The sequence below is a fragment of the Uloborus diversus genome, chromosome 1 (genome assembly GCF_026930045.1).
Source record: "Uloborus diversus isolate 005 chromosome 1, Udiv.v.3.1, whole genome shotgun sequence".
Lineage (NCBI taxonomy): Eukaryota > Metazoa > Arthropoda > Arachnida > Araneae > Uloboridae > Uloborus > Uloborus diversus.
This window is the reverse complement of record NC_072731.1, coordinates 36453952-36481709: the sequence shown is the minus strand read 5'-3', so window position 1 is coordinate 36481709 and position 27758 is coordinate 36453952. Positions and strand designations below refer to the sequence as shown.

The 27758-nt window shown below is 32.4% G+C and overlaps 2 protein-coding genes across 2 annotated transcripts in view; one reads left to right on the top strand and one right to left on the bottom strand.

The window, feature by feature from the left end:
• Positions 1-611, top strand: part of LOC129234546 (2-aminomuconic semialdehyde dehydrogenase-like) — a 48541-nt gene extending 47930 nt beyond the window's left edge. The window contains exon 10 of the mRNA XM_054868561.1: positions 19-611. Coding sequence (XP_054724536.1) covers positions 19-43 — 25 coding nt within the window. The 3' untranslated portion in view covers positions 44-611. The remainder of the gene's footprint in view (positions 1-18) is intronic.
• Positions 612-6154: 5543 nt separating this feature from the next.
• LOC129234356 (zinc finger protein 595-like) lies at positions 6155-14378 on the bottom strand. The gene is made up of 2 exons (XM_054868349.1): positions 13481-14378; positions 6155-6219 (listed from the first exon to the last, which is right to left on the bottom strand). Exons 1-2 carry the CDS (start codon positions 14376-14378, stop codon positions 6155-6157), a joined length of 963 nt encoding a protein of 320 aa, XP_054724324.1.
• Between the last annotated feature and the right edge of the window lie 13380 nt (positions 14379-27758).

The window sequence follows — 27758 nt, the reverse complement described above, 5'->3', positions numbered from 1 at the left end:
TCAGAATTCTTTTTTCAGAACAACTAGCAATCCATTTTTGTAAGGAAGAAGTAAACAGGACAGGAGAGTGATCGACAGCCTTCTTTTGAACGTGGCGAGCACAAGATGAAGCAAAAGGAACAAATAAATATGAAAACTGAAGTTCAAAACACGAAGCGAAATATGTTTTTAAATCTTGGAACATGATTTTTAACAGAATAAAATGAAATACACAAAAAATTAATCTAATCATAAAAGTTTTTAAGGAAATGCACACCTTTAGGAGTTTTTTTTCCCCCTTCCTGAGTTGGCTACCAAGAAGTATTGTTCCAAAATGGTTATACAAAATTTTAATGTGGATTTTACAATGACAAATCCCACTATTTGAAGTATGCTTTATTCTGTTCAATAAAAACGCTTTTAAAGTTTACTCGTATTGTATATTTGATGAGACATCAAATATTGAGAAAAAAAATTTAAGGAGTGAAGTAAATGCGATAATGAACTTGTACCAGTGGTGGTGAAATCTGTCAACAGCGCATCCAATCTTGCTTCGTCACCAAAACTTGAAAACTTGTGAAGCTTGAACTAGTGATTCAACGAATAGTGTTTTGACTTATTACCGAACATTCAGCTACAATTATAGTGCCTAGAAAGAATAGTGTGCCGATCGGCGCTTTTTCCCCTTCGATTCTTGAAGACAAAATGTATGAAAACCGCTAGAGGGCAGTGCGGTCGAGGTGTACGTTCAATTTCGCGGTGTTTGCATTAGTAGACGCGGAATTTTGTTACAATTTAGTTCCGCGTTTCTCTTTTTTACCTTTATTTCGTGAATATTTCATGAAACAGCGTTTAAGGCTTTTAATGGAGGCATCAAAGTTTAATATTAGAAGAAGTATAGCTTTATCTTGTTTCGTACCAGGGTGCAAAAGTGGATACAAAACATGCAAAGAAAAAGTTTCGCTTTTTAAAGCTCCAGCAGTGAAGAAAAACTAAAGAAGTGGAACTCGTTAATTCCCAGGTTAGATAAAGTTTTTGATAAATATTGCTCAATTTGTGCTCTGTATTTCGAAAAACATTTTATTGAAACGCATAATGAGCATATTATAAATGGTGAGGAAGTTTTGATTCCCCGGGGAAAACTTTTTTTAAAAGACGAGGCAATTGCGACAATTTTCCCAAATCTGCCAACATACTTTACTAAAAAAAATACCAAAGCAAAGGTCCATCAGGAATTATGCAGTTAAGAAAAATGTTCCCTGTTTGAAAAAAATAAAACTTGATCTTTCCGCAGATGAAACTGAAATAACCACGTATAAATCTATTATAGATGAAATTGTTCATATTAATTTGCCTAACGAATATTGGGTTTGTATGAAATTTAAAAAATCTCCAAATATTGTAGTTTTTGTATATAATGAAAATTATGTGGAAAATAATATTGACGATAAAAAGATCATTATTGAAGTAGAAGAAAATTTACAAATCAATGCTACTATTTTGGTCAAAGGTGTAAAAGTAGATTATCCTGTTCTTCGACTCAGACTGAGAAGCCCTGATAATTTTAATTAGCTTCAAGAATTTAGAAGCAGTTTTATTTTGTAACTAGCGGTACCCGCACGACTTTGTCCGAAGGAGAAAATTAAAAGGTCATTTGATTAGCCTGTATATTTACAAATAATGGATGATGAATTTCTCGCCAATTGGCTATGTTCATTCGCTCTTCCCATGTTACGATTCCACGTCAGGATAATTTCGTAATTTACTCGTCCATCTTATGATAATTCTGCTTCGGAAACTGTTTTTAAAATTTAAAAATAAAAAAAGAACAAAATCGAATTTTCGAAAATTCGCTTCGAGGTGCACATCCCCATGCTACAAACTAACTTTGTACTAAATTTCATGAAAATCGGCCGAACGGTATAGGCGCTGTGCGCGTCACAGGGATCCAGACAGAATTCCGGACAGAAATCCAGACAGAGAGACTCGGCTTTATTATTAGTAGAGAAATAAGAGACGCGCTGTTATTGAATACTTAGGGGCCATTCATTAATTACGTAAGGATGATTTTGGCAATTTTTGACCCTCCCTCCCCCATGTAAGGGTACGTAAGAATTTTTACCCCCCCCCCATTCTTATATAAGATTCCATTTCGTTTTTCAAAATGATAAAATAACATCTTGAACCGTTACATCACTGGAATCGTTATTAAATTCACATTATTAAATTAAACCTTTTGCGTAAAGAAATAGTTACTGAAAAGAATCTAAACTGAATGTTTTTTCGACTTTTTTTTGATGTAATATTAATTACAAATAAAACATGCCGTACGCAATGCGACTCCTTTATTATATTTTACACTATAAATTATTTGTAAAACAAATAAAAAAATATCTTATCCTAACACGTTTCTTACCTTCCAGACGCAAATGGAACATAATCTCTGCCAAATTACTTGACCGCGCAATGTCTAATGTGAAATATCGACTTGGAAAATATTATATGTAAGAATGAGTTTGACCCTCCCCCCAAGTAAGGTACGTAGAGGCTTTTCCAACCCCCCTCCTCCTCGGGACCCTTACGTATTTAATGAATGGGCCCTTATAGTCTACTATTTTCATTGAAGTAAGGTAGTTTTATAATAAGGTAATAAGGTAATTTTATATGCTTCAAAAAACAAACGAACACCCATGTAACAATTAGCACTTATTACAGAATTTGTCTTTTGCGCAGAAATAAGTTTAATCCGAAAAACGGGGTTTTTAAACTGCGAAATCAGCATGCAATCGCTGATTTAAAACGAGTCTGATTGAGGAGCATAACGTACTACTCGAGTGCAGCGCCACCTGGATTTTCCTCAGATCTGACCTCACTTTTTCCCCGCCGATCGGCACACTACTCTTTCTAGGCACTATAGCTACAATCAAGGCCGAATGGTTAAATCATTTTTGTTATAACACAAAGCACAGGTTGCAGTTAAAGCCTCATTTTGCATGATTGGCAATTCAATATACATTATTAACGATTTAAAAAAAGTTTTGGAGCAAATTTTCAAAAAATAACATAGTTTAATGTTAAAAAATATTCGGCCAAAATCACCAAAAATAAGAATATATTTTCTTAGCAACTGTTCTTAAAGAACAAAGTGCTATATTTAAGATTTTAAAAGTAATTTTTTTCATCAGAGGCATTTTTTCATAAAGCCTCTCAAATAAATAAAAGTAAAACAAAAACAGACGTTAGCTGTACTGTTTCTGCATGTTTAAATCCCTTTTTACTGAATTCCAGCTTAATCAAGACATTTCTTTGAACTTTATGTTGAATGTTTTTCTATTTCTGTGTACAGAGTAAGAAACATTAAACTTTTTTGTAAGATAATGAAAATACTGTACATCCTATTCTCTTTTCTGTCTGACCGTTGAGAAACTTGTTAATTTCTAAAAAATATACCTTGTTTATTTGAGATTTGCGACGTGTTGGTTTGCAGAAAATAATTCACATGAAAGCTAGAGTAGTTTCCTCTGCACAATCTAAAAATGTTGAGAAAATCAGACGTGACAGGACTTGGTCAAGATAAATTGAGTTATTTGTTGACCAGTTAAAGAGAAAAGATAAATATATTTAAAATCTTTGAAGTATTTTTTTAATGCTGTCAAGGAAAACTCTTTTTTTTTTTTGTGTGTGTGTTTGTTACTAAAAGAGCGATAGCTCTTTCTTATTTTTAAGCATTAAAAAAAAAAAGTTGGTAAATCACTTTTCATAACTCTTGAAAAAACTTCTATATTCGATTTATGAAATAAATTGAATTTCTGCCCACATTAATATGCTTTCAAAGCAAGAACAATTCCTTCACTATAATGATTCAAGGAAATATTTAGGATTCAAGAATATATTAAGATCAATTCTTTGGTTCACGTTTATGTGATGCCTTCTGTTCATCTAAAACAAATGTCTCAAGTGACCATTGACCACCTGCAGGTGTGCGATCTCTCAAAATTCCAGGAAAGTGTCACTACCCTTTAATCTGTACATTCTTCGCTTCCCTAGGGTAAATAGGGAGAAGTCTCGGAAATTTGAACAATACGCAGGGAAAGAATATACGTTCCTTCTGAATATACAGTAGATATTTTTTTTTTTTTTTTTGGAAGTTAAGATGTGGATTGGAAACCGATAACATTCAACCATGTAATGATTAAAAACAAAAAAAAAAACTTTTGACAGATAAATAAATACCCGAACTAAACAGAGAAATACCCAAAGCTTCCTAGATAGAGCACAAGGACATCAAAGAAAGACGTTAAGCAATGAGAAGCGAGGCACATCCCACGTCACTTCTCGGAGAGTCATGTGACTCCCCGTTTTAGTGGAAAACGAAACTAATCTATTTTTAGTTGTAAATAACTTATGAAATATTGCTCTGAAACGAGACAAAAAATGTTTTCTGTCGTTTTTAGGTCATTTTGAGTGTATTAAAATCAAAAACAAAAAAATGTTGTTGTTGTCCATTGGCCTGCGAGTCTCGAGAAAGTTTCAAATATGGCCCTTTGGTCAAAAATTTGGAGACCCCTTTTTAGTATCAGTTTTATTATCATCATTATTATTATTTCTTAAAGACAAGTATATTCGTATAGGTATGTTCAAAGAAAAATTAAAGATTGATTTGTTTTATAAAAGAATTTATTCGATACTATAACTTTCTGGGATTAAAAAATTAACCTTTTGAATAAAACTCACTACTTATTCAACATAATTCATTTAAAAAAATCTACTTATCAAGCGTCCAGGCTTCCAATTTCTTTTTTTTTTAGAAAACAAAAAAAAGGTATTATATGTCAATCATACTGTTGAATCATTGATTGAATCAATAAATTTCAAACAATAAAACTATGAGAATTTGTTAAAATGAAAAAAAAAAAAATAAATAAATAAAATAGATCTTACACAAAGAATTAAAATCATTTTCTGAACAAGAATAGTTTAAAAGCATTAACGATGGCAGTATATAAACCTCTCTTTTCATAATAATGATAATGTAACATGAAGTAAAATAAAGCAGGCATACATATACATTGAATTTTTCCTAAGTTCATACGTTTTGAAGAATGAAACACTGAAACATGATGCCGAGGAAAACATTCATAAACAAATATTTACTTTAATTATAAATACAAAACAATCACATAAATACATTTTACATGAATACAAAGTTACAATGTCTCTCCTCCTTCTTTTATATTTGAAATACCTTTCTTGGGAGAAAAATGGGGTTTCAAGAAATACTCAAACTAAATATGCATTAAATATTTAGCATCTTGATTTGTAAATAGTAAATCAAAGGTAATAAATGAGCTATACTTGTTTGCAAGGTTTCTTGACCATGACCTCATGTCGCGCGGAAGAAAAACCGAGTTAACAGATAAAACATCACAAACCTACTTGGCCAATTAAAGGGGATCACAAACTGTGAGCTCTTATTGGCTGGCACAGTTTCATTCAAATGGATGAATACTCCGCGCTGTGCCGCCCGTAAAATTGAAAATATTTAACAATGTACAGAAATTGTGCCAAAAATGTTACATATGCGTGGTGTTAACTAAGTAATCCGACTCCTTAAGCGAAGGGTCTAATTTCACTCAAAATTTGGACATCACGTTAGAAACTACTTCCTTCGCTTGGTCTCAGCTTATTTCTTCAATGTTAAGAAATGTTGCAGCTTAATATAGAAGCTAAACACATACATAAAACATTATTTTTATTGAGAAATTTCAATCAGTGTTTAAGAAACTAAGAAATCAGAAAAAAAAAAGGAAAAACAAGAGTAAAAACTTCAAATTACATTCAAATAAACTTTACATTCAAAATTGAACCACGCATACTGGTGTTTTGTCATTTAATTTCTAAGAAAGTAGTTTTCAATAAAAGCACTGGAATATGTTCATCAGTTGCAATTCAAAAAAAAAAAAAAAAAAAAACGAGCTTCTTATTTTCAGTTTTTCTTACCGATTTGACATTCTAATTATTTTTAACCTTTTGGGCTAGGGCTAGTGATTGGTTAAGTTAATTGAAACCAAAACATATTGTCTATTCAAATATTAACCTTTTGTAATCTTGGCTCTTGTAACGAACAATTCCCCAGAAATTCAATCAAACCAATTCTAGAGAAATCTACCAAAAATCAAGTTCCAAGCTCTGATTTTTGAGGACAAAATACTTCTGGAACAAAAGCAACACCAAGACCGGCTTAAAAGGTAAAATGAAATAAAAAGGTCAAATATTTATATTCATACGATTTCGATTTCAACTATAAAATATAATTACAATATTAAAGACAATGAAAATTAAATGAAAAATAAATATCAAATAAATGTAGTCAATTTAGATTTTAGTAAAAACAAAATACATATAATCTAAGAAAAACAATTAAATTTGAATGAAAATGTTGAACATACTACATACTAAGGTCTCTTCAGCTTTAAACAACCCTAAGTCTCCCCACCCCCTATGGTAAAACAGATATAAGCTACAAGCATATACCAAAAGCTATTAGCTATTTAAAATGCAACAATTAAACCAGCAATTATATCACACAAGATATGTTCCACAAAATTTAAGTCATGTAAGCAGTAGGGGATCCAGAGGAGGAGGGGCTTCAGCTGTTCCCAAATGAAATTGCCTAGCACTATATAAAATGACTTGATTAGTGATTTTTCGCATTTATGTGGGGACTGTAATTTTCTACCCTTTTTTTAGTATAAATTTTGCCAAAGGCTAAATAATAGAAATCAGAGTTAATAAAAATTTCATTTTTTGTTAAATAAAAAAAAAACGATTTTTAAAAATTTAAATCAGATTTTTTTTAATATTTAAGTAGAATTTTTGAGATTTAAATGCATTTAAATAACATTTGATTCTAAAAAATGGGGCTGTTCAAGTTAGATATCGAAATCAGATATTTGTTTTATAATAAAAATTGGCCATATTATAATTTTAACCACATTTGGCATTCATGAACTGCAGGTGCATATCAAAGTTTAACAAAAAGTAACTACAGCATAAAGCCTCCTATCCAGATGGATCCATTTCCCAGACATTATTTAACAATCAAAATAAACAACATATTTCCACTTTTCTTCAAAAAAAAAAAAAAAATAAATAAATAAATAAATAAATAAATAAAGAAAAAAATAAAATACTATAGAATTATATTAACTGCAGAAAAAAAAAGAATAAAAGTCACATAGAGCATTGAATTATTTTTCTCAATTAGGGATTTTTATTTATTTACTAGAAAATCGCCGCCAAGATATGACGGGTGAAAATTGCTTCTATATTTAAACAAAGTTGTTGGGTGATATTTTTATAGTTGAAATTTTAATCCCAACTCTAGTGGATTAACCCTAAACTCCAGAAGATAACGTTCATCGTTGACCATTTTTTCATTTCTCGACAGTCTTACCAGTAAAACAGTTTAAGTCAACGGATTCAGTTCAGCCTTGTCACAATAACGCCTTTCCCTGTATTTTAAACATTACCAAAACATATTATCAAATTATCATGTTGTGGCGCGAGTTTCATTGCTAATGACGTCAGAAGCGTTACTCGATCATTGGCTATTATATATATGAGGATTTATGTAATTATTTGAGAAAATAACCCTAAAATAACATGCATGATTAAAAAAAGAGAAGCGCCTGCTTCTTGACTTAAAAATCTTTAATAAAAAATCATCAAAGATTGAAAAGACTTTTTTTTAAATGGAATTCTTGTCTCAATATTTAGTTAGATGCATATTTAATTTTACTGTTTTGATTTAATCAAATTTGAATAAGATTGTATAATAAGTTAATTTTTTAAATGAATAATTAACTAGCTAACCCCTAACAGATAAATATCCAATCTAATTTATTATGCTTAATTTCATTGAAAAGACACATCTTGTTTAAAATATCCATTGCCAGTTCTTTTCTTTTTAGTTTTATTGCTCATGGGTGGCCTGGCTCGCCGGGACGTGTCCGAGTGCGCCCCACCAGAAAAGGGGGAAAAAGTTTTTTTTCTTTAGAAATTTACAGCAAAAAAAAAAAACACCAAGCGCCTTCCTCGGGGAAATATAAAAACTCTACAGGAGGCCCGCCAAAATTTTGCAAAACTGTTGCAAATAATTGGGTATTTATATAATGAAACCTTTCAATGTTTCACGGCGCCCCTAGATGACAAATTCTTGCATTAGAGAATCGGCTCTATATCACTGTATTTAAAAGAATGTTCCCACGCAAAACTATCTGTAAGCGCTTTTGGAAGTATTAATGTGTTTGGAGCGCATTTTAGTAAGGCTCCAAGTAATGATTAACAAAATGTGCACTTCCTCGGGGAGCCATGAAGCCTCTACAGGCACCCCGCTAAAATGATTGGACTATAAATTCACGTTCAAGATTCAAATAGAAGATAACAGGATAAACTATAATAGATGAATCTTTTTTTTTTCTCCACAAAAAAAAAAAAAAAAAACGTTTTAAAATGAGATTTTGGTGTAAGCATTTCAAACAATACAAGTACCAAGTTGCCGTTGCGGTGCTTGTTCTTCTGTGGCAGATAGGGGCTCAAGAATTCTGCATGTGGGGCATTAAAACCTTATGCTTCCAGGCAGAAACCACCCCAAAAATACATATTAAAGTTTTTTTTTAAATGCTTTATTTTTAAAAATATATACCCTCCCTCCCTTTTTTTTTGTTTCTGTTTTTGAGAAACTGTGTGTGCACTTGAGTTGCTTGTTCACTGCCCTTTTAGGGGTCCCAGTCTGTCACTGCCACATTGCTATACACTTTATATATCGTTCTAGATTTGAAACACCACAACAAACAAATTAAAGCAATATTTTGGTATAATTTTTTTATATTGTCTGTAATTTTTTGGATCTCCTGGCACTAGAGGCATTGTGTTAAGTTAGAAAGTGTGTTAAAAAATGTTAGCACCCTCCAAAACCGATTTCTGGATCTACCACTGCACATAAGCAAATGGCAATGTCAGTTGAGGTAACTGAAAAAGTAGGTAAACATTAAAAACAACTTTTCATTTCCCCCACAAACAAGTACGAAATTTATAGCTACAAGTTATTGAATTGGTCATTGCAAATTTTGAATTTTTGGACATTTTTTTCCTTTGGGCATGCTTTTGAATAGACAGTTCCATGATTTGGTTGTGAAGATTATTTATAATTGGATGGGCCTATTGTTTTAAAAACAGGTGACATGTGATGGCCAGGCGAGTATATTCTTTATATATCGTTCTAGATCTGAAACACCACAACAAACAAATTAAAGCAACATTTTGGTATAATTTTTTTATATTGCCTGTAATTTTTTGGATCTCCTGACACTAGAGGCATTGTGTTAAGTTAGAAAGTGTGTTAAAAAAATGTTAGCACCCTCCAAAACCAATTTCTGGATCCACCACTGCACATAAGCAAATGGCAATGTCGGTTGAGGTAACGGAAAAAGTAGGTAAACATTGAAAACAACTTTTCGTTTCCCCCACAAACAAGTACGAAATTTATAGCTACAAGTTATTGAATCGGTCATTGCAAATTTTGAATTTTTGGACATTTTTTTTCCTTTGGGCATGCTTTTGAATAGACAGTTCCATGATTTGGTTGTGAAGATTATTTATAATTGGATGGGCCTATTGTTTTAAAAACAGGTGACATGTGATGGCCAGGCGAGTATATACTTTATATATCGTTCTAGATCTGAAACACCACAACAAACAAATTAAAGCAACATTTTGGTATAATTTTTTTATATTGCCTGTAATTTTTTGGATCTCCTGACACTAGAGGCATTGTGTTAAGTTAGAAAGTGTGTTAAAAAAATGTTAGCACCCTCCAAAACCAATTTCTGGATCCACCACTGCACATAAGCAAATGGCAATGTCGGTTGAGGTAACGGAAAAAGTAGGTAAACATTGAAAACAACTTTTCGTTTCCCCCACAAACAAGTACGAAATTTATAGCTACAAGTTATTGAATCGGTCATTGCAAATTTTGAATTTTTGGACATTTTTTTTCCTTTGGGCATGCTTTTGAATAGACAGTTCCATGATTTGGTTGTGAAGATTATTTATAATTGGATGGGCCTATTGTTTTAAAAACAGGTGACATGTGATGGCCAGGCGAGTATATACTTTATATATCGTTCTAGATCTGAAACACCACAACAAACAAATTAAAGCAACATTTTGGTATAATTTTTTTATATTGCCTGTAATTTTTTGGATCTCCTGACACTAGAGGCATTGTGTTAAGTTAGAAAGTGTGTTAAAAAAATGTTAGCACCCTCTAAAACCAATTTCTGGATCCACCACTGCACATAAGCAAATGGCAATGTCGGTTGAGGTAACGGAAAAAGTAGGTAAACATTGAAAACAACTTTTCGTTTCCCCCACAAACAAGTACGAAATTTATAGCTACAAGTTATTGAATCGGTCATTGCAAATTTTGAATTTTTGGACATTTTTTTCCTTTGGGCATGCTTTTAATAGACAGTTCCATGATTTGGTTGTGAAGATTATTTATAATTGGATGGGCCTATTGTTTTAAAAACAGGTGACATGTGATGGCCAGGCGAGTATATACTTTATATATCGTTCTAGATCTGAAACACCACAACAAACAAATTAAAGCAACATTTTGGTATAATTTTTTTATATTGCCTGTAATTTTTTGGATCTCCTGACACTAGAGGCATTGTGTTAAGTTAGAAAGTGTGTTAAAAAAATGTTAGCACCCTCCAAAACCAATTTCTGGATCCACCACTGCACATAAGCAAATGGCAATGTCGGTTGAGGTAACGGAAAAAGTAGGTAAACATTGAAAACAACTTTTCGTTTCCCCCACAAACAAGTACGAAATTTATAGCTACAAGTTATTGAATCGGTCATTGCAAATTTTGAATTTTTGGACATTTTTTTTCCTTTGGGCATGCTTTTGAATAGACAGTTCCATGATTTGGTTGTGAAGATTATTTATAATTGGATGGTCCTATTGTTTTAAAAACAGGTGACATGTGATGGCCAGGCCAGTGTCTATAAATTTTGAGCCCCCTTGCAAAAAATCAGCAGAGCGCCTAACTACCTACTGGACTTCCATGCTACTAAGGCCACAAGTCCCTTTAGTGTCTCCCCCCCCCCCCCCCCGGATGAACGGGTACTGGCCTTAACTGTGGAAAAAAAAGTTGAAGAGCTCCATTTACTTTGTGAAGGCTGTCCTTGCTTAAATAAAAACATTATTATCACCAAATTTTAATTGGGTGTCTCAGCAATCCAAAAGAAAGGAAATAAAAAAACCCCTCACTTTTCCCTTACCAGTCAGTCCTTTAATGACTAGGATTTTACTATTGTTAAGGAAATACTAATAGATAAAAATATAGGCTTTCCACTCATGAAAAATACAATGAATACATTTAAAAAAAATCTTCAGGAGTGAATATCATGTAGTTTGCAACTTTTGACATTCTGAACTTCAAGGTTTAGTCAGCTTCAATATTTTGAAGAAAAAAATTGAGAAATTTCCGGGCGAAAAAAACATACTAAGTGTAACACAAAGTGCATTTCCAAGTTTCAAAACATTATAAGTAAGAGAACAGACAAAGAGAAACCGGAAGAAGTGTTACCTTGAACTTACATTAACAACAAGATCAATTCAGAACAATTTTCTTTGCAGAACAAAAGATGTCTGTTCAAAATTAACCAATGATTCAAAAGTATTGGTGCTACTTTTTGAAACTACCAATTAATTTTCCAAAGATCCATCTTCAAAAAATTAAAATAATAAATAAATTAAGTCATATTAAAAGAGAAAGTTATATGAAACAGAATTTATTTAAAAAACCAATCTTCCAATGGCTTACTACTAATGAGGCTGAAACTCCTGAGTTCTAAAAAAGATTGGGTTTTATAAATAAGAGCAATGTTTGCTAACTGATTTAAAATATGTCTAAACTCAATATTTTCCTTCGTTGATCATTTTATTCCAAAAACAAGTTGTTCAGGAAAAATGTTTTTAGTTACATCTTTGTTTCAAAATTTCTAAAAATGCTACTACTTCAGTCAAAACATAATGTAATATAAGTTCAATTTCATCAAAAATTATGCAATTTTCTTCAATATTTTTGATTGTACAGTAGTTTTTTTTTTTTTTTTTTTTTTGTTCCTTCTCAAAAATTTTCTACACAAGCTCTTTCAAAAACAATCAATTCAATCACAACTTTTCATAGAATTAATGTTTCATTAAGCTTCCTAAAATTCGTAAAATGTGGGACCAGATATTGAGTATGTTTGAATAAAATTTAATTAACATAAATCAATCTTACTTTCTACTGTAATTCACAAAATTTTAATCAGTTGCAAAGATGAAACTCAAATTCAACTTCATGCAGGGACGGATTTAAGGGAGGGCAGGCGGGGCTACTGCCCCGGGGTCTCCACAACAAAGGGGCCCCCCACAATAAATTTTTTACAAAATATCCTAATTTCCACGGGTCGAAAATGTCGGATATATACATATATATCAGAATATTCGGATATATATCAAAGTATCGGATATTTTCGAAAATATGATGATCTTTTCAAACCCTGATTAGGGGCCTCCACTCCTTCATTGCCCTGGGGCCTCCACACTTCCAAATCCGGCCCTGACTTCATGTTGTACTTTTAAAGGAATAAAAATAAATAAAATTACATTAAATTTACGGAAAGAATAATACTTTCACTCTACTAGAGCATATAATTTTTAAAATATGCTAATTTAAAGTTGAAATAATAATCATGACGATGTAAATAGAAATTTGATGTTTTGATCAGTTTTCTATGGCTTTAAGCTTGGTTGGTCCCTTAAATCTAGACAACTTAAACCAAAGACCTTCAACATTTTGCTCGTTTGGAAAAAGAGTGCCACAATACGAAATTTTCCAAAAAAAAATTTCGCTTCAAGGACTTCAAATTATGTTATCTTCTTTGGAAAATAAAGGCAGATTTTTTGTTCTAATATTAATCACTGGAGAGCACAGCAAATTTTCTTTTTTTTTACAGCAAATTTCCCAAAGAGTTAAACTTCAAACGCTTCTCCTTTAAAATTTCATTTCTTTGTATTGTGGCACTCTTCTTCCAAATGAGAGATTTGTTTACACATAAGTCTCTAATGTGTATAGCCTGGGACAACAGACAACAAATAAATGGCTATTATAAAACATAGATATTAAACACTTTCAAATCAATTTTAAATTTATTTCGCTGGTCTAAACAGATCTAGGGATTAAAAATTTAAAGAAAATTCAAACTGCATTTTATCTAATCCTCAAACCTCACTTTTTTCTATGTAGTGCCTTGTGTTTTTTAAAAGATTTTAGAATTTTGAAACCTTTACCGCAGAGCTTACAAGAGTATGGCTTATTTTTTGAATGCAATTTGATGTGTTTTTTTAACCTTCCAGAATGTAAAAATTTTTTCTTACAGGTTTTACACTGATAAGGCAATTCTCCTGAATGGGTCAAAAGATGGTTTTTCATAGCACCCATATGAACAAACCCTTTGTGACACAGGGTACAAAAATGGTTGAACTTGTCATCTTGTTCTATTGCTTCTTCGACAGCTCCACATTCATCAACAAAGGTTGGTTCGGAAGAACCAGACTGGGAAACGGAGCTGGACTGAGTCTGTGATGTTACTTCCTCCTTCACAGTGCAATTGGGGGAACTTTCCGATTTGGATTGAATACCGGCATGAAGCAACGACATATGCTGGTTTAAGCCATCAATAGACGAAAACCCTTCCTTGCAAATTTTACAATGATGCCACTGGCTCCTTAAGTGAGTGCGGATGTGAACATTTAGATAGGATCTGGAGTTAAATCTCTTGTCACAGAAGTTACAAACAAAAGCTGCAACAGCATCATGGGCGGCACAGTGTTTTTGAAAACAGCCTTGCTTCAGAAAATTCTTGCCACATTTTTCACAAACAAACGGTGGCTTTGGACCATTTTTAACATTAGATGCAGTGGAATCACCTTCATTGTTTTCTGGTTTCGGCGATGCGTTTTGCTCATGAAGCAATTTGTGTTTCCTGTAATTGCCCGCGTGAGTAAATGACTTGCTGCATATTTCACAAACATGAGCAGGATTCTCTTGCTGAGTCAAATGACGAATTTGTAGTCTACAGATTCTTAAAAATGCACTGTTACACACTTTACAAACTCCTGGCAACTTTCCAGTCTGCGTAAATTGACGTACTTGCAAACTGTTAACATGCAAATAGCCCTTCAAACAAGCTTCACAATTTGGAGACATATTAGCTGCATTAACGTGTCTTCTAATCTGCAGAGTGTAGACATCTTGATTTCCAAACTCAGTCATATCAAATGAAGTATCAGAAACTGAAAAAAAGAAAAAAAGTTTACTATAAATTTTAATTAAAAGAAGATGAAGAGTGCTGCATAACATTCAGTTGATTCTCTATGCATAGGCTTAATATATATATGTGATAAGCTCGGACTGTCTCGGGTTGAAAAAAATGTCCGGAGTCTAGAAAATTTTAGTGCCAGAAAAGGATTTTTTAAAAAACTTTAGACTTAATGAACTTTTCTAAAGTACTTCGATTTGCTATATCTTCTTCGCCCATAATATCTGCTCCAATGGAGTTTTTTCAATTACTGCTAACATATTTTGGTGTGTAGAAAGTGGAAAACATTTAGTATGTCCCACTGTTACTCAGTGGAAAACAACTTTAAGAAAAACTCTGAAATCAGAAAATACAAAGCGGAAAAATATATAAATTGTACTTATTCCAGTTAATTTTTAGTTAAAAACATCTATTAGTAAAACTCAGAACACATTTAGAAGATTGTTTTAATTACTAATAAGCAAATATTTTTGCATGTACGAAAACTACACTCTGTCCCAAAAAATATAGACACAAGCACTAGAGCAGTCAGAAATACCTTCTGGAGGGTTATTTTTAAATCAAAAATATCTTCTGAAGGATTTTTTTTTTTTGATCAAAACAGCCCTTTCATATGCATCAACTACTGTATTTGAATTTGCATTTATGTTACAAGCAATGGCTCTGGGGGGTCTGTTTTTTCCGCTTGTTCTTTAAATTTTTAATTCTTTTTTTTAAATGTCTGATTTTGATTATAATACATGGTCTTTATGATGTCACAAATGATGTACCTTGGCGCATCTGTCTACCGTGTTTCCAGCTTATGATAATCTAGAAGAGAATTAAATATTGCGCTCTAAGCTAGCTATCAACCATATCGTTGCCAATACACATGAGTAAAGACGAGAATTAAATATTTTGCTCTGTGAATGGCAACACTGCATGGTATTTCATCATTTTTGAAGTCATCGGCAGAAGCTTAAACAATGAAAGTGCATCAATTTAAGTATTTTTTTTAAATATTAAACTTAAACAAATTATTTAAAAAATGGTCATATTCTATGTTTTTAAGCATGCTCTTTCAGAAAAAAAAATACAGTGGCCTCTCTCTTTTCTGAACACTCAATGGACCAAACAAAAGTGTTCAGATTAGGGGAGTGTTCATTATAGAAGGAGACTGGGTATTGCATGTGTATATGTATTCTCATGCCTCAATGGACTATGTTCAATACTTAGTTACAATACCTAGCTGTACCGGATACTGAGATAGAGGTGGCTGAATTTTGGATTGGTGGCTATAGTGAAATGTCTAATTCAACTCAATAGGACCTAAACCCTTGCATTTCTTTCTTTCTTTTCCAATTAAAAAAGTTTTAAGTATCATTCAACAATAAAATATTACAATACAGCTGCCTGTACAATACCTTGAAAAAAAAGAGTAATTTTTAATCTGTTTTTAAGTTGTGTAGATTCTCATGCAAGGTAAGTGTAATCATCCAAGTGAAAATAATTCCAGGCGATTCTCAGTCATATTTCACTTGAAGGAAATTGTATTAAAGGTCTGGAATACTACTTGATACAATGGTTGGATTCTTGAAATGTAGTTCAGTGACAGAAATTTTAGGATCATATTGATCAGCTGAATAATTTTATTTGATGCACAAATTTCCTTGAAAATAATTTTTCTTCTTCCTCCCTGAATCTTTCCTTTCAATCAATGTCATAAAATTGTGAATGTATTTTAAACTTTCCAATCAGGTTCATATGAGTTTCCGGGTACCGAGTGTGAACATGTTCAGTATATAGAGAGGTAGTAATTGAACAGGGTCAAAAGCAACATTCATAATATATTGGGGTGTTCTATTCAGAGTACAAAGAGGTTAGCCTCTGTTAAGTCTACGGAATTTGGTAAGGACCATCTAAATGTGTTCAGAATATAGGGGTGTTCACATTATTGAGTGTTCAGACAGAGAGAGTCCACTGTACTTTTAAAATTTCAGAAACAACCCTATTCTAGGAAAATAGCTCAAGTGTTTTGACGTTTGAGATATCAAACCACACAAGCAGTGTTACACACAAGGGGAGGGTCCAGGGGCTCCGCACCCCTCCTAGCTCCTATCGCCCTTGAGTTTTTTTGAATGACAGTAATTCTATGTATGTAGCATGTAAAATAATTCCAAGCAAAGGTAGCAATAATTTCAATTTTAATAAATGAAAAAATACAATTTATTTTCTCTCTTTCTTCCCTAGCAAAATCGAACTGCATATGAAGGTAATTTGTAGAAAATGACGATTTCATATCGCTGTTTTTATGTTTAATTAATGAGAAAAGTAAATACATTCATTCTTGTGCTTCCTGGTGCTTTACTTAACTATTAGTTAATAATAAATTATTAACTAATACTGAGCAATTATTTAATAATTTCTTTAATGTTTTTTGTTCCCAAAAATCGATAATATCAAAAGAATATGTTTGGATACGTCTTGGAGTATAATATGAGAATGGGAGGATTTTTGTTTCTGGACCCCCCCCCCCCCACTTCCCTTAGAAATATTCCTGCGTGCGCCACTGCAGACAAGCTTAATGGTTTTCTATGAAACATGATGGATATAAAATCAGGGATATTAGTTTTAAAGATATGCACTACTCAGCAAAAATACTATATGCTTGAAAGTAGGTAAATCTTCAAAAAATGCTTACAATGTATTGTGCACTTTAAGAAGAACAAGCAAGTTTGTGTTGCCATTAATTTGTAACAAAAGCACACTTCCTCTTGTAAATCACTGCAAGAGAAGGTACTGCAGAGTTGTCAGCAAAAACATTAAATATATGCATAAAATACACGACCAGCTCAGTCATTCCATCCGAGGACTGCAGTTTTGTGCTTATTAGCACTCATCAGCCCGGAATAGAAAGTGACTGAGTTGGAGGTGGGAAATCTCTTAAGGGAGTCAAAATAGCCAAACAAACTGGTAGCTAATATAAAATTAGCACAGACCAAACGAATGACAAAAACAATGATTTGGTTCAACTCGAAGATTGAAGGCAAGGCATCACTTGTGACGGGCCCCAAAATTTCTGTGCACCCCACTGCACACATGTCACAATTTGTAAAAGTTCAAAGGACAATTTAGACGCAACATGGAGCCCCTTTCACAAAATTTTATCTTACAAGTAGACTTTTCACAAAATACCATTTGTAAAAACAGTTCTTTAATTTTTTTCTCAATCAGTTCAACTGAAAGCAAAACATCAGTAAAAAAAGCCTCCAACAACCAAGTTATTCCCAATGAAGGGAAGGCCATGAAGGAATTTTAGACTTGATTTGTGATAGGGGCATTCCAAGGTATTTGGCTGTTACGGACTCTACACATCATAAGGATGTTTTAGCCTCCTACTCATGATCAGGGCAAATAGTAAAATTAAACTTTTTGTAAATGATTAGTCCTATGTGTAGTTATGTCATAACATTGAAAAAAGTTTAGATTTGTGTTGAATTTCTAAAGATATAGGAAGATATATAGCATGTTACGGACTCTACGCTAAAAAGACATGGAAATTTTTGCTTAAACTATCTTCAAATTTTCTGTGAAAGTAATAACTACTCTTACCTAATGAAGGTTTTCCACTATGTCTCAGTTTATCTATAATACATTTAAGCACCAAAATATTTTTTAAAAAGGTAAAAAATATTTTTTACGGAATTATTTACTGAAGAACTGCACGATTATGAACATGTTACGGACTCTACATATTTGTCACGTTCGAGTATAGTTTGAATTATTGTTTATAGAGTGTAAACAACAACAATACTACCTCATTGTTCAATAGTTAAAGATAGAATCAACTGTTATGACTATTTTTTCATCATATATGTGAAAGGTGCCCACCTGGGGGGGGGGGCATGCCGCAGACTGTGCCATTGAAGTTTTTTTAGGGGGTGTTTTGAGAGGTATTTTTCTCATTTTTAGGGAGAGGTTTTTGATATTATGGGGGAGGGGGTCTGTGGGATATTTAGGGGAGGTGCACCCAAGCTCTAGGGGTGGGGGGGGGTTACCAGATTGAAGGTGGCCTCTTGTTGGAACAGACCAAGTGATATGTTGATTTCTTCAGTCTTGAATTTGATATTAGAAAAGATAGGTTTTAATGCAAATTTCACTAACAATTCAATTTTTATAGTAGAACCTTGGTTATCTGAAGTGATCAATACCGGACCATCTTCGGTAAGTCGAAATTTCGGGATAACTTTTTTTTGAGAGGGGGGGGGGGGGCGGGACATGTTAGGAAGAAAATGTTTTTAACCCAATACTTTTTAAATTGCATTTTTAAAGTTAAGTTAAATTTTCTGTTAATTTAATTTAAAAAGGCAACATTTTTTGCTTCAGGAATCACATATATTTTTAAGCAACAAAATTTTATTCATTTCCGGTTCAAATAATTGCATTTAATTAATTAAATGTATGATCAGTCTCAGTCATGTATGGCACGAAAGATCTTATATTTTTGTTTAATGGCCCTAATATTAATGTACGAAATGGCATCTGACATGCCTTACTTTGTTCCTTTATTTTAACGTGAAAGTGATTTTTTTCTTTTTTTTTTTGTACAATATATACTCCTATTTTATACTGGAAATTTTTCAAATGTCACACTGGAAATATACTGAAATTCGGGATCACCAGATCAGTCAAATCCCATAAGATAATAGGGTTAATTGGGACTCGTTAAACCGGCGATAATTTTAATACTCTTTTTTTTTTAAATTTACGACCAACAAAAAGTAGCGCCTATAGTTCTACAATTCCTATAATGAAATCATATTGTACAGTTATTTCGAACAAATTTCAGAAACTGTTATTTTGGCTGTGCTACTTTTAATTGATTAACTCTCATAACTAAGCAACTTTATTTTTTTTAAATGGTTTTCATGAAAAATGAAGCAATAAATTGAATTCCTCTGCTGAAATAAGTTTTTTTAGTTCTTAAGTATTAGCAGTTTATTTTTTGTTGTAGGGAAAAAATCAGGACAACTTTTTTTAGACCAAGTACCTGGGGTATGTTGCTTCACTTTTAGAAAACACACGAAAACTTTTAGAACAATTAAAAAAGCAATACTCCAGTATTAGCAATAGTGAAGTTGCTAAAAACACAAATTGTGCTGATTGTTGAAAAAGAGTAACAGTAAATGTTGGTCAATTTTAATTATATTGATCTTTAAACTTTGGTTTTTGATTCTAATCATAAAACATTTGTTTGGTACAAATAATGGATAATATTTAACATTAAAATTGTAATAGAAGTTGAGTTCGTAATGTGGGGACACCGGGACTATGGCAGGTTGGTTCACTTCACAAAGTTCTCTTAAAGTATTAATGGGGAAAAAGGTAATGAATTGAAAATTTTCTGGTATGGTGAGAAATATTTAACTCATGGTAGAAAATAAAATTACGAATTGAAATTCATGATGAGATAAAAAAAAAGAAGAAAAGTAGAGAGCCAGACCAATATGCCCTGCTTCCCCTATACACTTACTTGTTCAGTCAAAATTCTTCTGAAAGTCAAAGTTTTTTTAAAGTATAAGTTGTAATTTCCTTTAAAGGGCTACTTTTTTTTTTTTTTTTGTGCAGGTTGTTCAAACATTTTGGTAAAGAAAGAGCTGTGTTGAAACGGTTGCCAAATGTAGAGTCCGTAACGTTTTGTAGAGTCCGTAACCAAATTTAGAAAATTAATTAAAAATACCGAATTTAAATAATCATGAAACTTATTTTAGAATATTGTAACACTATAGGTGAAGTTAGAAAACATTCAATTTAGTGACATAAAATGCATAAATAAAAATTTTAACACAACTTTTCTTCTAATTATTGTTACGGACTCTACAATCACAATTTTCACAACTTATAATTTTTTAACGAATGCTCTTTTTGATTAAAATTATTATATGTATTAGAGATAATCCTTTACTTTATTTGTCCCAAGCACCAGTTTTGGCTTAGAATTCGGTTCAAGTCACTATTGAAGAAAAATTCAATGTAGAGTCCGTAACGTTAAAAATTGTATTTTTGATGTTTTGAATGCGATTACATGGATAATATGAAGTAAATGAAGAAAAAAATATGACATGTGTGTCCTTTGGAATGTGTTTTTTTAATATATATAAAAATTTTAACTTTTTAACAAGTTTTGTTACGGACACACCTATGTCACAAATACCTTGGAATGCCCCGATAGTTAAACATGCTGCATATGATGTGACAGGATTTTTTTCACAGAAAGAAAAAGGTTCACACAAATTTTATTAAAATGTTGACCTAAAAGTAGGCTTGCCAGATTTCTGAAATGTTCAACCAGGACACCGGAAGAGAAACCTTCCCCCTCCCCCTTACTGTTGCGGGTATTCAAAAGGATTCACACCCTTGGCCGGTTTTTAGTGTTTTAGAGGGTAGTTCATTATTAATGCATTGACTAAATTACAAACCAAAACCAGGAGCAATAATATATGACTCAAGTTAGTAAATTTAAACATTTCTTACATGTTAATATTTTTAAGTTACTTAAGTAAGTAGAAACCTTTTGATTAGGAAAACAGTTGAATAATATTTACATGCACTTTTCATTGGCTAGAACTCTTTTGGTTTTAATATTGTTGTAAAAACCTTCACAAGCTAATTCAATATTAATTCTGCGTTTTAATGTTACAAATGACGAAGTAATTATCCTAAATAATCCTTTACAGTAAACTATTTTAGACTTTTTTGGTCATCTATTATCAAATTTATCATTTTCCGGGACGTGAAGTAAACTAACCAGGACAACGGAATTTAGTCTGAAAACCGGGACGTCTGGCAAGCTTACCTAAAAGTAAAAACCTGGGCAGGCCCCTGAACTCCTCACAGCTTTATTTTCTTATAAGTAGGTAACAAAGGGGTTTCTTTCCAAAACCCGAAAAAAACATTGCAATGTCATGTCTTAAATATTTGATTTTTTTCCCAAGTTATAAAGGACACACAAAGTTAATCTTTTACAATTCAACCATACATTAGTTCACATTCTCACATAAAAAAATTTTTTTTTCAACTAAAACTGAATAAAATCACATGACCAAATAATATTTTAGTTTTAAATGTGAAAACAAATAAACACTTAATAAAATTGTTTATTATTAGCATGGTTTAAAAAAAAAAAAACTACTCGTTGTAAAGCTGTAGCATGGAATTTATAAGGATGGGCCTGTTTTACTGCATGTTGTTAAAAGTTCTTTATAGAATACAAGTTCTGGTATGCAGATCTTAGAGCATGCAGATACATTTTCAATGAACTGTGATTCTTTGCAAATTCACAAAATAATCATAAAATTGTTCCGATATTATTTATTAGAATCCATGAAGACAGATCCTATAAATAATGCAAAATCACATGGTTTTACACAGCACGGTTTGCTATTCCAAACAACATAGGATTTTTAATTGAGCTACACTTTAACTCCAGTTTTATTCATGATCAGCTAGCAAAAGTTGATTTTGAAATATTTTAAAGAAACCTTAAGATATAAAGTAAAAAAATAACACACAAGACTAATCACACAACTTATCACAAAACTTATTAGTAAGATTGGAGTCTTTTAGGGGGTTAATATGGGAATTGACTATTTTTAGTCATTTTATAATTGTAGAACTATTGTAAAATAGCTAAAAGTAGCAAATAAATAAATTAAATATAGCTGATTGTAACAATTCTACCAAAGCAATTCATAAATAACGCTGCATAAAGCACGAAAATGACGGCTATCTGAATTAGCAATATTCGGCAACGTTCCAGACATTGAATCTAGTTCATCAAGGAAGTACACTCCTCTACACTAATATCAAGCCAAACAAAAATGAATCTCTAAAATGTAGGGTTGAATAAACGCAAGATTCGAAATGGAAATTTATCAGACACATATATGCATCATGTTTTCGTTAGAAAATATAGTTAAGTAAACAAGAATTTTGAAACTGACGCATCATCAAAGGCTTTTTTAGGACGAAATTTTTTTTAATGACAAAGTGAACAAAATAATGGCTCATAGCAAAAACTTACCTTAGCTTTTACCTTTTGTACATCAAAAACAGAACAAAGTAGAATTTTAACGATGTATCTATTGTAAAATAAATTCAGGAGCGCTCATTACTTATCTTCAACAACGTAATGCTTTGAAGTCAACAGATGGCGCTACCAGAAATTAAAAAGGATTTTTATGCAACGGATTTCGCTGGAAAATTTTCTCAAAACCACTATATCAAAACTGATATACAATTCATCAAAGATAACGAATAACTTTCAATAATCACAAAACTAAGCAGGAAACCTTTTTTCGTAATTAACTAGATGTACGTAAATAAAATTAAGCATTAAACCATTAAACAATAACAATTACGTTCATAGTGTTGCCAATTCTTTTCTTAGTTTTGTGAAAATATTCTATTTTTTATTTTTGCAGTTTCAACAAAAATGTTCATCACGAAATGATGTTAAATTTCTTTGTTTTTTAAAGTAAAAAAGGATAAATTTAGGGAGAAATATACCTCAAGCTTAAATATTTTAAACCATTGAAACTTTTCAATACAGGGACTACACTTGACCTTTTTTTAAACTAATTTCACTCAAAATAAGATTGAAACACGATGCTATTTGCAATTTTGTTTTTGAAGAATTTGTTGATTGTATTCAATTTATATTAAATTGCATTGAGTCATAAAACTGCACTACAAAATTGTATTTTCTATTCTATTCTATTCTATTCAAGAGTCACAACTGACTTCAACTGCATTTATGTCGAGGACTGCATACTAAGTGCCTTGCCTCCATTCTTTTTATATACCGATAGATGGCAGCACCATCACCGGATCGAGCAGTTAATGAGAATTTAGAACTAGTCCAAGAGCTAATAGCTACCTGGTACTAGCACCCCCAGAGGTATCGTTTCACTTGGAGGACATTGAGACCACGAGCATATTTAACGTCGCCCAGTCCCCTTTAATGACGACGGTGGGTCTTCGACCAGCAAGGATCGAACCCGAGGCCCTCCGGTCCCGAGTCCAAAGCCTTACCGATCAGGCTACCACGGCCCCAAATTGTATTTTACTAGCCCTATTTCTTCTTGATTTTAGGAAAAGCAGGAGCACGGTGCATTTCATGAAACAAATATATAAGACAACCTTTAAACTTTTTTCTCCTATCAGCAAAGATAGGAACTTGAGCTTAAAATATAAAGACTGTTAAAACATGTTTGAACTAAACAAATAACTTCTGACATAGCTTTAAAAAAATTCTTGAAAAACTTATCTCTACTTAAGAACTTCTGAAAGGATATCTAAATTTTATCCTACACTTTGCATCCACAGAAACATTATTATTATGAATTTAAAAGAGTGTTAAGCAAACTTTGACAACTGCAAAATAATAAGATTAGTCAACTTTATGTATAATTGAATTTATAAAAAAAGTATTTTGATTAAAAGAACACAAAAGCTCTACAATTTAATGCTAGCGACATCTATTAGACATTTAAATATTTAATTGAAGATATAAAACAAAATTGTCAAAAATCTGAACTAATTGGGACCATAGGTGTTCGGTTTTTTAAAAATAACCAAGAAAATATCGTTTTGGAAAATAGAGTGTCATTTAACCGTATAAAGTGGATATTTTACATACGTACATACAATACAATGCATTATGCTGCAATAAGTAATCACATTTTTTAACAAAAATTTTATTTGGTTGAGTATATAACGAATTTTTGAAATTGAAAATGCTCTAATACGACTTCACTAACTTTTTTTTTTCAATTTTATTTTACTCATTCGTTTTGTTACACATTTTTTGTTTTATTTTATTTATTCATTTACATATTAATTGTTTATTTTATAGGCAAACAAGTCAATAACATTTTTATTGAGATGAAGTACTTATCATTAATTTTTCTAAGTTTCGGCGAGAGTTGAAAACGCTGCTCTGCTTCCAATATCTTAGCACTTTTTACACATTATCTCGAGTGTAATAATTATTTATAATCTAGCCTTCCATCGAAAATTTATAGTATATACCAACACAGTTGAAAATTAAAAGATCATTCGGTTCGCCTGTATGTTTACAAATAACGGTTGACGAATTTCTTGCCAATTGGCTATGTTCATTCTCTCTCCCATTCCACGTCATGATAATTTCGTAATTTACTCGTCCGTCTTATGATAATTTTGCTCCGGAAAATGTTCTTGAAATTGAAATAGAAGAAGAACAAAATCGAATTTTCGAAAAACCGCTTCGAGGTGCACACCTTCATGCTACAAACTAACTTTGCCAAATTTCATGAAAATCGGCCGAACGGTCGAGGCGCTATGCGCGTCACAGAGATCCAGACATCCAGACAGAGAGACTTAGAGCTTTATTATTAGTAAAGATTTAACTTTTTTTTTTTTTTAAGTTTGCGGAAAAGTTTTACTAATTAAAAATTCACTTATTGAAAGTTTTCCTTTCATGTGTTCAAAAATTCAAATTTCACTTTCACATTTTGAGCTCGATTCGCTACATCAGTAGCGCAGCCGGAGGGGGGGGGGAGCATGGAAGGGGGGGGGGGCTCCCGCCTTTCCATACTCCCATGAGGCTCAAAATTATATGTATGAACACACATGCAAGAACCTAAAATTATGCTTGTCGGCCTTTAATTTCGAAAAATTTCATATCCCCCCCACCCTCGCCTTCCATGAAAAATTTCTCGATACTGAGCTACACAACAGAAAAATGCATGGGCATAGGAGAAAGCGGAAATCCTTGATACCTCAGGAGATTTGTTCCCCCTCGCAAATCTCGCACTGATGAAGAAAAATGACGGTGCTTGCATTAAAAAATGAAAGTTAACAACTGCTTGTACTCGTTCCAGGTACTAAACCAGGTCGTTTTTTAACTTTAATGGCAAAATCAATATTAGTTAAGAGTCATTTAGTAGTGGCGAATCCAGGATTTTGTCCTGGGGGCAGCTGAGGCAGTGGCGCAGCCAGGAAGTAGTTTTAGAGGGGAGGGGGGGGGGGGTAATTTTTTTCTCATATATATATTTATATAAATATTTCGAACTATACGTTAGAGGGAAAACGTAGAAATAGAGAGCCTCAGGGGGTTCTACCCCGGAAAATTTCCAAAATTAAGTTTGAAAACGCCGTTTCAAAAGATTTTTGGTTATGTTAAGGGGAGGAAAGGTTTCTACCCTCTCCGGAGAGTTTTCGAAATTATGGCCTTAAAAACGTGATTATCACGGTCTGCTTACTGTATAGGCCAGCATTTGCTGATGTTAAAAAAGTAATGAGTCACAAGAAATGTCCCCGATTGATTTTTGGAATTAATTTACCATCTTCACCTAATATTTCAAAATCGAAGCTCCAAAAACGAAATTGTAGACAACCTGATGATATTTAAAAAGAGGGGGAATTTAGGCTCTCTCATGAAAGTTTTTTTGAAATCGAAGTAATTAAAACGAAGTTTTTAGACATTCTCCAGTGATATTAAGCGTAAAATTTCAAAGATCCCTCCCCCCTAAACTTAGCGAAATTAAAATTAAAAAAACGTAACTTTCATCTTTTTTTTTTATCCAGATATTAGAGGGATGAGATTCGAGATCACGAGACCATCTTCAATGTTGTTAGCGGAAATCGGGGCTCTTTTTCAGGAAATCGCTTGGAGCCCGAAAAACAAAATTCGGGAAGATCTATAATGATAATGAACGAGGGGGGGGGAGGCTTCGGAGGCAGTTTTCTCGTGTTCAGATGGACTAGAAAAGGGAAAAAAATGAAAGGGGGGGGGGAATGAATTAACAAGAAAGGAGACGTAATGGAGCGGAATTTGCTGATCAGCTTGCTTGAGTTATCAGCTGTTTAGTTTTTATTGAACGATTTCTTTTCCAAACAATTATAGGTTTTTCCTAACCTTTTTTTCTTTTCTTTTTCATATTAAAATAACTTTTTCCCCTAAGACACGTTCTTTGTTCTTCTCTTCTGCAAGAAAGATTACTTTAAAAAGATAATTCTACTCAGCATTCTGGGGTTACAAATGTGCCCTGTGGGCCCCCCTCTTAGCCATAGGACTGAGGTGATTCTTGTTTAGGGTACAAAAGGATGCGCATGGCAATATGTTGGTGGTGTAAACAAAATAGAAGAAATAAAAGCTGAAAAATCGTAAAATAATAGTTAAAAACAGCGAAAACGGAAGCAAAATTTCAAGAATCGATACTAAACACGACAATTTAAAAGGGGAGAGAGAAATAAAAACAAATAACTATGAGGTCTGACCTTTTCCCCCTTCATTCTTTTAGAGTAAATATATTTTCGAAAATTAATTTAAGTAAATTTTAGCAAATTTTGGAAAACTGACATCCTTGCTGTATCGCAAATTCGTGTAGTAAGAACCTTAGTAGTATCAACGTTTAAATTTAAACAAATTTTAGTTATGACTATATTTTACATTAAGATGCTATGATATTTTAGTTTAAAAATGAGCAAGATCATTATTTTATGATATTTAAACAGCGAGAAAATTAGTTTCATGAAAAACCGCTGTTTTGGAAATTGAACAAAAATTGAATGACAATTCATAACCATTTTGTGAATACAAACGAAATATAAAGCAAAACTTACATAAAGTAGTTTGGTTCGTATGCTTTGGTGCGGCGTATAGTATTTATTTCGTCAGTATTCTTTAACCGCGAGGAGAGGAAGGTAAAAAGACGAATGATAAAGTTTTCAGTCAAATTAAATAATAAAGTCTTGTGCTTAATTTTCAGGCAAAACTCACAGAACACAGTCCGAGGCATGAATCTCCAAAAGGGCTAGCCTCTCGAAATGTAGAACACATGTTGCTGGTGATTGACGGCAAATCGGCAAGAGCTAAATAATACTTTTTATGATAAGCTCAATTCTACAAATTGAAATATCTATCGTTTTCACTCATAAATACAAACAGGTTGTCTCTGTTTCTCAGGCATTTGTATATCTGACTTAAGCAAGAATTGTGAGTTGAGATTATGCTCTTTTATGGTAGCTTGATGAACTGCGAAACGAATAATAGGAAGAAACGTCCGCGCTGATACAGTCGAACCTCCGTATATCTAACTTCCACATATCAAAGTTTTCTACACATGAAAGTCCCAGCAAATTTCCATGTCCATTTACATATAAAAATTGTTTCTATACATCGAAAAAATCTCTATATATCGAAATGTTTTTCGAGACATTCGTAGATTTTTTTTTTCCACTTTAGACTGTTTGTCTCATGAAAAATGAAGGCTAGAGTAGAAAATTATGTTATGACAAAATAATGCTAT

Coding starts and splice junctions, on each gene's coding strand:
- LOC129234356 (XM_054868349.1), bottom strand. CDS start 14,378: ATGACTGAGTTTGGAAATCAAGATGTCTACACTCTGCAGATTAGAAGA. Junction 6,220..13,480: donor GCCTTATCAGTGTAAAACCT/GTAAGAAAAAAT, acceptor TTACCTTTTAAG/CCGGTCTTGGTGTTGCTTTT.